Raw genomic sequence first — 14120 nt, forward strand, 5'->3', positions numbered from 1 at the left:
ACATTTATTAGCTTTCTTAAAAAAGTTTCTAAAATAAAATATTTAGAAAGACTTACTCATGATTTACAATACACCTACAAAAACCTTTAGTTTTAATCTTGAATAACGTTCTAAAGAATATTTACATATTAATTTAAGATTCTAATCCTATACGATATTTAAAATTAGTTTAAAACCTTAAAAAAATATCTTATATATTATTTATAATTTTTCTAGGGTAAATGGTAGATAAGATCTTAAAGATTAACCTAAACCCCAATGTAAAAACTTTATGATTTCATTAAAATGTAAAAACCCTATGGTTTCATTAAAATGTAAAAACCTTATGGTTTTATTAAAATGTAACACCTACTTAACTAACATCACGTCAACAATTATAGGATGGAAAAATGACCTAAAGTTCCTTCTTTTAAAACGAATAGTAATAAAATAGGAAAATTAATTAAATTGGTTAAAGTTAATGAAAAGTTAAAAACTCTTTCAAAAATGACAATAATAAAAAAGAAAACTTAAATAAATGAAATAAATAAGACATTTACATGATGATGATGATGATAATAAGAATAGTAATACACCTAATTCATAATACAATAAAAGAATCAAAGTAAAATAAATAAATAATATTAAAATGTATGTAAGGGGAATGTGTAAAAAAAACATAAATACAAATGAACATGAAAATAAATAAAGACAAAATAAGAATAAATAAAAATTATACAAGTATAAATAAATATAAAACATTAAAATAAAGTGCATAATTGACATTAAATATATAAGGTATAAATGCAAATGAAAGGGAAGATATAAGTGTAAATAATTTATTAAAGATGGAAACAAAATGACACAGCTTGATTTTTGGACTAAAAGATAAAAAATGTGAAAGAAAGAGGACTGATATAGCAATTAATTTGCTTTTAATTTTGAATTTTTGAATTAAATCAAATGTTTGAATAAACAAAAGGGTTACAGGTGTAAATAGGCCAGAGAGTGAGGATGGTGCTGCAAAAAACGGGGTATTTTTTGTAAATTTAAAAAGTAAGGGGTGAGAATAAATTACCCATTTTTGGCACCTATAAATAAAAAAACTATTCATTATTTCATTTTAACCTCATTTTTTTCAAAAAAAAAAAAAAACCTCTTCCTCCTTCTATGTTGGCCATGGCTCCATCACTGGAGAGCCCAACGGCTCTCTGGCCTCTGGTGGTGGAGTCGTCGCATACGGTGGCCAATTTTTTTTTACAAAAGTAAAGTTTTCTTTAAAAAAAAACACTACTTTTCTTAAAATTCAAAACTTTATTTCGAAATTGTTGAAAAAGATGAAAACTTTATTTTAAAAAATTTAATTTTTCCTTTAAAATAACTAAAAAACAGATTTTTATTTTAAAAATCTAAACTTTCTCTTTTTAAAAGAGAAAAACACACTATTTTTTTCTTAAAGATCAATGCTTTTATTTTGAAATAGTTGAAAAAAAAATCAAAACTTTGTTTTAAAATTTTAAACTTTCCTTTAAAATGACTAAAAAAACATATTTTTGTTTTTAAAATCTAAACTTTCCTTTTTTTTAAATCAAAATTTTTCCTAAGATTTTTGGGGGTTGCTAGGGGCGGAGGATCGACGATCCAGTGACGTCCCCTTCATTGGAGCCCAAAATCTGATCCCTCATGACATGTCTATGGCATAAAAAAAGAGATAGAAATAGAAAAAAAAGAAAAAAATAGAATGATTGTTGTTGTTTTTTTCCTTTTTTTATAAGAACAAAAATATAAAAAACTTTTTTTTTTCATTTCATGTATATATATTATTTTTTAATCTTGTTTATTTGTAAAAAATGATAATAATGATATTTAATAATAGTAATAGTGATGATAATAATAATAATTTGGGCATTTGACAAGCCCAAAAAGGGAAGAAGAAAAAAAAATAAAGATCTTAAATAAACCAAAACTAGGTAGGCTTTGAACGTCTAAAGAGAGAACAAAAATTTCAATAGGCCTCCAAATGGGCTTAGACAAAATGGGTGTCTACAACCATTACTCCTTGTTGATTTCACTTGTCGATGTTGTAAAAATCTTGGTTTCTGAGGTTTTTGAAACTTTATCATTCACTTTTTCTTCGATTTTACTTTTCTTTAAAATTTATATTTAAAATTATGTTGCATAATATTTAACATGTTATTTAATAGTTAATTTTACAATTTTAATAATAAAAGGATCCGATTGATATATCATCGATAGTTTAGGAATATTATTAGAATGTTTTGAAGTTTGGGGACCAATTAGAATTAAGGTCATAATTTGAGGATGTTTGGAACAATTAACTCTTTTCTAAAAAAATTCAACTAATTAATAAAAGCACATGTTCGAGAGGATTATTCGCCTAAACTAAAATTATCACGTTAATCACTCTAAATAGGGGTGATTCCTATTTTAATCACTAAATTATTTTTGGGTTTTTTTTTTTTGCATCGCAGAAGCAATAACTTTCAAGAAGATTTTGGATTATAGCTGATAAAGTGCATAAACTTAAATTTATTTTTAATAATTTTACTTTTGAATTGTACTATTTAAGTTCTTAATTATTTTATTTTGACTTATATTTTACTTTTTATAAATTAGGCGAAAGAATTGAAGAAAAGTAAGTTTAAAGATTAATTTTAACAAGTTTTACGCAACTTGACACTACTTGAGTATTTTAGCCATATCTTGAGCCCATATTATTTGGTTCTAAAGGGAATTGAAAAATGTATGCAGACTTGTTTCAAGACCCAAGGCCAAAAAATATGGGGAAAGTGCCAAAAAAAAAGCTTAGAAGTTCGAAATGCAAATATGATAAAAATCTAACAAATCTGCTTCAAATGACACATTTAATATTATTTTACTTTTGTGTTTTCTTTTCTCTGTAAGTTGTTAAACTCTTTTTCTACTAAAGAAATTTCAATGAATGTTTTGATTATTCAAGTTTGTGATTTTTAATTTGATCTTAACCTTTTTTTATTCTTTGGTATTTGCATATCTTTTATTTTAATTACAACTATTTAGGTGTATTCGATTACTTGGAATATTTGTGATGAATAATGTGGTTATGTATGCCTAAGTATGCAATTCATTGTTATATAAATACGTGATTTAGTCTGAATGAACTATGTTTGAGTGTTTATTGAATTGAGTCTCTTTCATTTTTAATGCTATTAGTAAATTGAATCTTAGGCATTCGTTATAGGATTATTTGTCAATAACTAATTTAATGTAAAATATCAAAATTATATTTGTATCAATGATTAAACCCATCAATCAAAACTAATATTTTATTTTGATTAGGTTCTCATTATATTAATTTTGTTAAATTTTATTTGGCAATTTTTACTTCACATAGTTTTAATTTTAATTTTAAATTCAACCCCTACTTTTTATTTTATTTTATATTAAAGAAGTAAAATAATCACTGAGATTTGTGAAGTGGACCATATTCATTACTATATACAATATTTATATTTTTAACTTCTTTCATCGATGCATATCATATCGGGTTTAAAATTATCGATTTAGTATGCTTAATAACAAAATTTTCTAGTTATATTGTTGATATAATTTAGTACAACCAACAAAATAAGCCAATAAAAATTTCAACAAAATGCAAAAATATGTAAAAGAAAAAAAAAGTTACTACCTTGGAATGCCTAAAAGGCTAAAACTGTTCCAAAAATAGAAGAAAAATCCAAAAGAAATCATGCAAAGAATTCCTATATTCTTTCCTTCTCTTCCTCTTTATTCGAACCCACCGAAGACAGCTGCCGGAACTCAGCAAGAGGTGATTGGCTGCCGCCACTGTTAGTGGGGACGATGCTGGATTCCGAGGATGTTGCATGTTGGGAGCAAGACAATGGAAGAAGTTGATTATTGTCGAAGATTGTGGTTCGAGGCTTTAAAACAATGGCCAAAAAGAGGATACAAATTGCTGAGGTTAACATCTATGCCGTTGGTATTGTGACTATTGTGGATGGGAGAAATTTTTAATGGAGGGTCTATTTCAATATAGAAAAGAAATTAAGCAGACGAGGAGGTGCACTAGGGTTTTATATATATTTGTTATAGGGATATTAATTTATATAATTAACCATGGTCCAAAAATAATTCTTCAGGTCAAGGTATTGTATACGGTTCGAGTATCATTCAAGTAAAGTCCCTCAACCATAATAAAGAAGCTGATAATATTAGCATAAATAATAGCAAACTAATTTTTTTTTTTTAATTTTAATGATACTTTTTTTAATGTTGAAAAAATACATTGAACATGTGTCTAAAACAAGGATAATTATTTGATACACTCGCAGTAAAAATTATTAGCTTTACAAAATCCCAACCGTACTTATGAAGTTAAAATTTACCAAATAATTACTCTTAAAATAAATATATATGCTTTCTTTTACCAGTAAATGATTGAACATTTCTTTATAATAAAGAAATTTAAAATTAGAGATGTTAAATTTTTTTTGAACAATCTCATTATAAGTTCTGATCATATCTTTTCTTTTTTTGACACAATACTTAGAATTACGCGCTTCAGCGCACTTGAATTTATGCCCTCCTGTACTGACAACAATACCCATGCCAATTGAACTAAAATTCCATCGATAAATTAGAGGTGTTAATTGATTGCTAATTACAAATATATCATCTAAGCAAAACTCATATTGATAAATAAGTTAGAAAGATATTTTATTTGCCATTATCTTGGAGAGAATGATAATATTAATTTTCAGATAGATAATAAATTAAGATTCAGATTCAAATGTCCAAATTCAATTGATTCAGGTTCAACCATTGAGCTCTTTCTTGTTCAACCAGAAACCGATCAGTGGAACAATGCTAAGAACCCTATTATCATCTTTATTCAAGCTGGCTAAAAATATAAATGGGTTAATATAATTTTTTACTCCCTAATTTTACATTACCTTTTCTGACTTTAGTACATAAAGTTAATAAGTTCATTTTTATTTCTAAACTTCAGAGGATATAAAAAATTGATAACGTGACACTTTGAGATTGTATCACATCATCACCTGAAAAAATAAACCTAATAAAGTAGCACAATCTTAGAGTATCACGTTGTCAAATTTTTATATTTTTATAAGTTCAAAGATCAAAATGAACTTAGTTGAAAAATTCAGATACCAAAATGGAAAAAAGAAAATGTTCCAGTACCAAAGTGTACCTAGTTGTCGACCTTTAGGGGTCAAAATTTTTATTAACCCAATATAAAACTATAATCCAACCAAAATGTTACCCGTTTGGCAGAGGAAAAAACTTGCAAAACGCAAATTCATTAACAATATCTTAGTTTACATAAGTTGGAGACTATCTAAACCACCATGGAATCAATTCACGTGATCAACTTCAACAATCAATCATTTTAACTATAAGCAACACATTTTTTTTATCAGGGCTACAATTTTTACACACTACAAGCAAAAGGACCTAAAAAAAAGTCATGAAAAACAAAACTTCAAAAAACAGCCGCTAATTACTACTTACTCCGACAATTTTTAATCCAAGTTGGTTCCGAATACAGTTCTTCCTAACCTCTCTTAACAAAATAGCCAACCAGGACACCAAGTAGACCAACTAGCATCACAAACATTAGAGAGAACCCACCGGCACGACTTTTGCTAATATCTTTTCTTATTTGTTCCTGCATGACAAATTTGATATGGTAAAGATGTAACAAACATGAATAGGAACAAACGATAATAAAAAGATTCTTTGGTTCAGAATAGTAAACTATGCCCATGTTATATGGAGAGATAATGTAGGAAATTTTGAGGGGAGAGGCGGAAAGCAGTAATAAAAGGCAATATTTCATACAGACCACTAACACGATTGGAGTTAAAGTACCATAAAGGCCCTTGTACTAGGGGTAGGATTACATTTTGCCCGCTCCACTTAAAAATAGGCAAATTAGTCCCTATATACTAGATGAAAGAGCAAAACATATTCCATCCATTTCTACTATTAAAAATTGATCTTTGTACATCAAAATGAGATACACATGGCACACCACATGCAATTGTCTTATTATTCTGTTAGCCACATCAGTTTTTAACGGTAAAAATAAATGAAATTTTAATAGAAAGGATCAATTTGCTCTTTGATCTAACGTACAAGGACTAATTTGCCAATTTTTTAAGCAAATGGGGTAAAATGCAATCTGAATCTTAGTACAAGGACCTTCATGGTACTTTTACCCATGATTGGGGTACCTAAGAAAAAATATTTAATGGCAAAGTGGTCATCACCGCCAATGGCAACATTCAAATTCTGCTTTAAACACTTCCCGATTTAAATTTCACCCCCTTTTAACTAAAGAGTTGAAATAAGACAAATGAGCATGAATGGAACTAATACTATTATAAGATAATAACAATACATAAGAGACCACGAAAGGGAACAAGAATTGATATTCTATGATGCATAAAACTAAGGTATCCGCTACTATAAGCTCATACCAGTTCCTGACGCAGCCTCTGATTTTGTTGCAAAGCAGAAGATTTCTCGTCTGTCAACTTCGAAATTGCAGACCACGCCTGGAGATAATCATACCAAACAACCAATGCTATAAGAAAATGGCACGCATAAGAGTAGAATACTTTCAAAATTACATCTAAAATGTGAAAGAGGGGAATGTTAGCAAATAGGGCAATCAATGTACCATCTAGATATAGCTTTTGCTATATGAAAAACAGGTTGACGCCATCTCTACGCAGAGCTACATCCCCGATTTTAGGTACATCTCATCCATAAGTATATAAAAACATCAATAACATACAATTCCATGTCACTACGGCATTAATTATGAATCAGCAGTTGCAGATTCTTTTACTTAATACCCTTTTTATGCTTTTTCCAAGATTTTATTGTCATTTATCACTACACACTTTGAGCTTACCCTTGAGAAAATTCCAGAGTTACCACCAGGTTATTAAACATGCTATGCGCACAAACCAAATAGTAAAACAATAACAATTAGTCCCACACAATTGAAATGCATATTTCATATTCTAAAACAACGAGGAGATTGGACAAGAAGGAAAAGTTAAGGAGCCTACTCAGTAAAGATAGCAACCAGTAAGGTGGTAACCAGGAAAATGCCAGTACTATTAGTATTAAGATGAAAGACTCTTTCATAAAAAAAAAAAAAGTTGGAAATATTAACTAAGCAACAGAGAAATGGCATACCTCTGAGGACTTCTCTTTAGTATACTCTAAAGATCTTGATACCTAAATTTTGCATTAAGTTGGGAAACAAGTGAAACACAAAGTATATCACTAGTGAGTAATAGCTTCTCCAGTAATAGTTGATAAAAGGGGAAAAACAAAGACAACATTTTCTAGTCAGCCAGCAAAAAAGGAAGAAACTTACCTCTTCAAAATTTTGATTCCCATTTTCTTGTGAAGATGCTCTGGGAGGGGTCCCCTCTTCAGATCCTTCAGGAACAGGAGAGGGCGGATTAGCAGGAATGTAAATGACTCGCATTTTGAACTCGTTCACAACCCGACCATCCTCTTTGTTAAACTGCATTCAAATCATACATCCATTAAATGCAACACAGAAACCAATAAGTTGACAAAATAGACAATGGTGGCACTGCCATCATACCATTTCCGGGGTTATGTCTTTGCTGGTTGTACCATCAGGAGTAACAACACTCTGGACGAGGAACTTGTCCCTGCATGGCTCAGGAGGTGCCTCCTTTTGAGCTTGCATGGTAACTGCCAGAAAAAACTCGTGTCAAAAAACCGTAAACGCATAAGGTACTAAGGGAGAACAGAACAAAAAAAGAAGTAATGCCGATGACTTAGCTGCCACAGAGATCAAAACCAGTAAATTACACAATACTTACCGGTGACATTGCATGAACTTCCAGGCAAAACAATGCCAGAGTTGGGACGAACACAATATTTCTTCGGATTAGTTGTTTTAACCTATTAAAAGCATTAAAAGAGAAATTTTCACAGTATGATATAAGTGTATCAATATCAAATATTCAAATCCAATTACAGCTAAAATAAATATATGAACGTTAAAATTACCTTAAACGCAACATATTTTTCCGTCTTGTTCGTCAATTGCATAGAACATGAACTTTGCCTCCTCAATTCAACTATGAAATTCCGTAAGAGAAAAAACATTTTTAAAAAAATCTAATTCTTTGTCCTTACACATATTAAAATCAAATTCGCATTCTATTTTCTTCTAGGTATCAAAACTCACTTGATTCTTTTCCTATCTATTTTTTTCACAGATCAGATTCAAATTTCAAATTTCAAACTTATGTTACCTAATTTTACATTCGCATTCCACTTTTTTAAAATTCAAAACAATAAAAAAGCTAAGGATGCAAATGAGAACTTACATGGGAATTTAAGCTCTGATGGATGAATACTGATGAGATCTCCCATACTCAAGGATCTAAACCAGGATATTTACAGTTATTCAGATTGAATTTTTTTTTAATTCTCTGCTGATAAAATCAAAAAAATGAAGAAAAATAAGCAAATCAAGAAAATGAAATTAGTAGAAATTTGTGAGATCGGGAAGAACGAAAGTGAGTCTGATACAAAGCGGTTTGATTTATTTTAATTCGTTTGACTCGTTAAAGGATGCTAATTCCACAGGTTTGTGATGTCTGTGACATTTTTGAACCGTTGATTTACAAAAGCGTGCGCCTGAGATTGGGATTCAATTTATGTGTAGAAATCCATTAATGTTTGGGTTATAGACCTAATGGGCAGTGACCGCTGGGTTGTTTCGACAATAAGATTCTTTTCTAGGTAAACTACAATGTCACTAAAATATTAGTAATTTTACATTTTGGTCACTTCACTTCAAAAAGTTATAAAATGGTTATTGAATAGGTTATTAAAATCATCGTTGTATTGTATGACCTTCTCTGTTTGCACTGCTTACACGAATTGAAATCTCTCATTCCCCATCTCTTCTACAATTTAGTTTTTTTCTTTCATTAAATAGCTTTGAATGTCAAGAATTTGTGAACCAAAATTTCAATAGCTTTCTTCTTTTATCTTTGACGCTAATTGTCAGATCAATTTGGATCTAAAATATATTTTTCTACTTGTCGATGGGTGCTAATCCATTGTACTGACTGTCGAATCATCGTTTGGAACCCTTACAGTTTTTTTTAAATTAACCCAGTGACTTAAATAAAATTTTCAAATAGTTCAGCGGCTTAAATGAAAATTTTTGAATAATTTAATGATCATTTTGTAATATTTTAAAGTCGAGTGACCAAAACATAAATCTACTAATAATTTAATGACCTTGAGTACAGTTTCAACTTAACATTATTGATTTTTTTTACAAATAATAGTTTGTTAAGGAAATAAATTGGGATATCAAAAATCTAACTAGCATTTTAACTTTTAACTATGAATATTTTTTTTTCTTTTTAATAGAAACACTATGAGCATGAATGTTAGTGAGACAATTTATGATAAGTGCCAAGGAGCAATGTTCATTAGTGCTTGCACTACTTAAACTCATTACTTACTTTATTTGCTAATATGCTTCATCAAAATATTTTGATTATTTGTTTGTATTTTATTAAGGGTTTTGTGTAAATAATATTATGTTTATTATTGGTGAAGAGATTGAATTAAGCAAAGTTATTTTTCAAATATTTTTATGTGATCTATTTACCTTATATACAAGGTTATGCAATCCAAGAAGATATGAATTAACTTTGAGATTCTTTGTATCCTTATATGAAGAGTAATTAATTTGATGAGATTTAGACAAATCATGGTAGATTAAAGTTTGTTTAGTGAAGTCGGGTTTGTGCTCTAAATAAGGGTTTTATTGTTGAGGCAATTATGAAATGAATGCCTAAATTAGTGCTACGACTAGTACCCACTGATGTCTTACACTAGTTAGCCTCATAACTTGCCTTATATGGAGTTGGCAATTCTTGTTAACAAAATCTTTAGGTTGTGATCTTTGTTGATTATATGGACATATGTAAGCTCATCTATGATATCCAATCCTATTATAACAACATATCTTTGTTGATTATTTTGAGGAGATTGGATTGGTTTGGGTAACTTGGTAACATATCCTAAAGATTTGAAAACTTATCCTGAACTTATTGAAGATATTTTATATGCTAATTATCTTGCTATTTTGATGAAAAGAAGGATGGTAATTGATTTTTATCTTAACAAGTCCTTAAACTCTTAAATATTTGAAGGTTTGTGTAGGTAAAAAGGATGGAAAATTTTAGCACTTATTCTATTAGTTAGAACTTGTTTTTTAGAGTGTATTTTGTAAGTAATCAATTGAGTCACTTGGTTCTTATCTTAAGTTTTTAGGGGGAAACTTAGAGGAGAGTGATCTAGGTCTTATGTGCAAAAGTGAACTTGTTAATCTATGATGTTAGTGCTTATAATCACTTGTTGTACGAGGTGTTAAGATGGTGGATCACCTCTTTGGGCAAGGCCTCCGCTAATGTAGGGAAACCGAACTACGTAAATGTATCGAATGTTCATTGTTTTTCTGCCTTGCTCTTCAACAATGTCTCGAGCAATTGGCATTGGTCTTAAGCACTACTTTTACCTATTTACTTGCAATTATCTTTTTTTTGTTCTTTCAAATAATATTAAGAAACAAGAGTAAATTATAAATATTATCACTAAACTACGATTAAATTTTTATTTTTGCTACCAACTTTCAAATAAATATAATAATGGATCAAATATCTAAAATTTATTTAAAACTCGAATTTGAAATTGCAAATATGTTTTAAATTTTGTTAGGATTTGGGAGCCGATAGCCCAAGTGACCAATAGGATCTGGACCTCCAATCCGGATGAAACCGACTTGGAAGAAGAATGTTCGCCTACAGGCATAGTCAGCTGAGGACATCGCGGGAATGCTAGATGTTTGCAAAGATAGCTCACGCGAATAGCCCTCGGGGGAGCTCGCATAGACCTCGCATGAATGAGATAGCAAGAGGAGAGCTCGTGTGAGCTTCGCAAGGACGAGGTTGAGAGCCATGTCCGCGAAAATGACCCCCCGCTCGTGACTGGTAGGTGCGAGGTTCGCTGGGAGAGTCAGTCCCTAGGTTAGAAAGGACCGCGTGCTCTGCAGGAAAATGTCCAATAAGCCGAAGGAGGCCCAGAGAATGTCAGCACTAGGGACAGGGAATGTCAGTACCCTCGGGCCAAAGGTCAAGACAAATCAATGGGCCCTATTGTGAGCTGTAATAGTAGTAGTAGGAATGTGTATAAATACCCCCTATGTTTCCTTTAATACAGCACGAGAAAATATTACTCAACAAATTTTAAAGTCCTTTATAATCTAGATTAAATCTGAGTTTTACTATTTAAATCAAAGTTAATTAAATTATTTGTTAGAAGTCTAAATTTGCTAAATATTCGAATTTAGTAAATCCACCAAAATATTAAAAGTAAAGCAAGTGATGGATTTGGATATCCAAATACATTATTCGCCAAAAAAGAATATTTGGGTAATAAATATAAAAATTAATATCCACAATCTATTTACGAATAGTAATTAAAATATACGAATTTGCACCCCCATTGCTATCATTGTTCTCGAATATGGCATATTTTTAATTAGTTTCGAATTGAGATTTTATATCTTCCGTCAAAATAATTAATAGGGTTCGGGTGAGCAAAATCTGATTTGATTTAAAAAAACTCGATAAAATATTTAAATTTTGAATTAAATAGTTCGAATTATTTGAGTTATTCGGATCAACTTGAATAAAAAATTAAGTTTTTGGGTTCAACTCGAATATGAATTACACAATTCGAGTTATCCAAAAATCTGAATAAGAAAAGGAAAAACTTTGTCGTTTAGATAAATGTTTACCTATTAAGTTAAAAGACAAAACCATTATATTGTTTATGTAGTTAAATAATATTGTCATTCGTCTACTAGTTAAATAATCGGTCCATGCAAACACAACATTGAGTTTAAATAATAGGATTCATTAACTCGACTCGACTTGACTCGAAATTTTTTGACTCGATTAGTGTAACACCCCAAACCCGGCCTAGACGTTATGGCCGAATCTGGCGATGTCACATGGAAAGGGATTCAAAGACAAGATTGTCGAGTTTAAAAACCGTTACAGTAAGTTAGCTTTTATTTAATTCGAAACAAAACTAGTTGATTTGCTTTAAAACTTGTCTCTTAGCGGAAGCTTTTGTAACCAATTAATTTAGGGGAAATCGTTTCTATTTACGAAAAACCTTAGGGTGCGTTTGGTTCGCTGTATTGGATTAGACGCGTATTGGATTAAAGGTGTATTGGATTAGAGGTGTATTGGATTAGAGGTGTAATAGCAAATCAACTGTTTGGTTGAATGTAATGGAATAGAGGCGTAATAGTAATCTTGTGTTTGGTTGAATGGAATAGAGGTGTAATAGCATAATGGAAAAAACTAAAATGACTAGAATACCCTTAACATAAATTTGTTTTGGTAAATGATTATTGTTATTGTTATTTAAATTTTAATAAGATTATTATTATCAATAATAAATATTTAATCATATTTAAACATAATTATTATTAAATATATTTTAATTAAAATATATAATTTAATAAAATTCTTAATAATTAGCAGAAATTTGTTTTGGTAAATTATTATTGTTATTGTTATTTAAATTTTAATAAGATTATTAATATCAATAATAAATAATTTAATCATATTTAAACATAATTATTATTAAATATATTATAATTAAAATATATAATTAATAAAATTCTTAATAATTAATATTCTTATATGAATTTACTCAAATCATAATATATGATACTATAAAATATAAATTAACATAATTATTATTAAATATATTATAATTAAAATATATAATTTAATAAAATTCTTAATAATTAATATTCTTATATGAATTTACTCAAATCATAATATATGATACTGTAAAATATAAATTAACATAATTATTATTAAATATATTATAATTAAAATATATAATTTAATAAAATTCTTAATAATTAATATTCTTATATGAATTTACTCTAATCATAATATATGATACTGTAAAATATAAATTAACATAATTATTATTAAATATATTATAATTAAAATATATAATTTAATAAAATTCTTAATAATTAATATTCTTATATGAATTTACTCAAATCATAATATATGATACTATAAATGAAAATTTGAAATAATTAATATTAAATATATTTTAATTAAAATTTATTGTTTAGCCTATAATAAAATGACAGAACAATAGTTACACTAATATATTGTTTGATGCAAGATATTGCATGGAGCTGTACCAAAGATATCCTATAATAATTTGTTCCACTAATGTAAGGGCAAGGACTGTTATAAAGTACATAATCTACCCGAAAGGTAAATAATTTCTCTTGATTAATATAGTAACAGCAAGACAATTATTTATTGTCACCTGTTCATAAAGTAACTATTTTAGAAGCAGTTTTAGTTTTGCCAATGACACTCTCATGAATCCAAAACTTAGCAAATATGATTTCATAAAATGTCCTCTTAGCTTGTCTAGAAAAGTAGACATGTGTAGTACTAGCCAGGCAAATAATATAATATTCTATACATTGTTCATATATTAAATCGGGTTTCCATGTTTGAATTTACCCCAAAACCGCGAAAGCACACTAAATAATAAAACATAATCACTTCCATAGCTTCCGTAAGGACATGTTTTTCTCGCTCTCCTTCTTCATTACTTTCGCCACCGCCATCTCGAAATCTTCTTGTGTTACGTGGACTCTCCTTTCCCTCAAAGCAAACATTCCTGATTCCGTGCACATAGCCTGCAAAAAAACGGAATAGAGTTTTTCACAAATTATCACAAACACAAACCAGTTAAGAATCACAAGCCCAAGGCCTTGAGTCTGACTATCCAACTTATGTACTAATAAATCCTCAAATAAATCATCTCTCTATGCGGTTTGGGAGTTGGGGTAAGGGAAGGAGATAGGAAACTAGAAGAAAAGATGCTATTCACAGCTTGCCAACCATATTCTGAATGGAAGCAAGATGTCTGCATATCCAGAGGCACATCTTATT

The 14120-nt window shown here is 29.3% G+C and overlaps 1 protein-coding gene across 1 annotated transcript; it reads right to left on the reverse strand.

Annotated features, from left to right (window-relative positions):
- Positions 1-5305: 5305 nt before the first annotated feature.
- On the reverse strand, positions 5306-8743 carry LOC107945603 (vesicle-associated protein 1-3). Its single transcript, XM_016879664.2, has 8 exons — positions 8412-8743; positions 8089-8159; positions 7899-7980; positions 7655-7767; positions 7418-7570; positions 7234-7275; positions 6504-6581; positions 5306-5689 (listed from the first exon to the last, which is right to left on the reverse strand). Exons 1-8 carry the CDS (start codon positions 8455-8457, stop codon positions 5576-5578), a joined length of 699 nt encoding a protein of 232 aa, XP_016735153.1. The 5' UTR covers positions 8458-8743; the 3' UTR covers positions 5306-5575.
- Positions 8744-14120: the final 5377 nt, after the last annotated feature.

Source organism: Gossypium hirsutum, chromosome D12 (genome assembly GCF_007990345.1).
Source record: "Gossypium hirsutum isolate 1008001.06 chromosome D12, Gossypium_hirsutum_v2.1, whole genome shotgun sequence".
Lineage (NCBI taxonomy): Eukaryota > Viridiplantae > Streptophyta > Magnoliopsida > Malvales > Malvaceae > Gossypium > Gossypium hirsutum.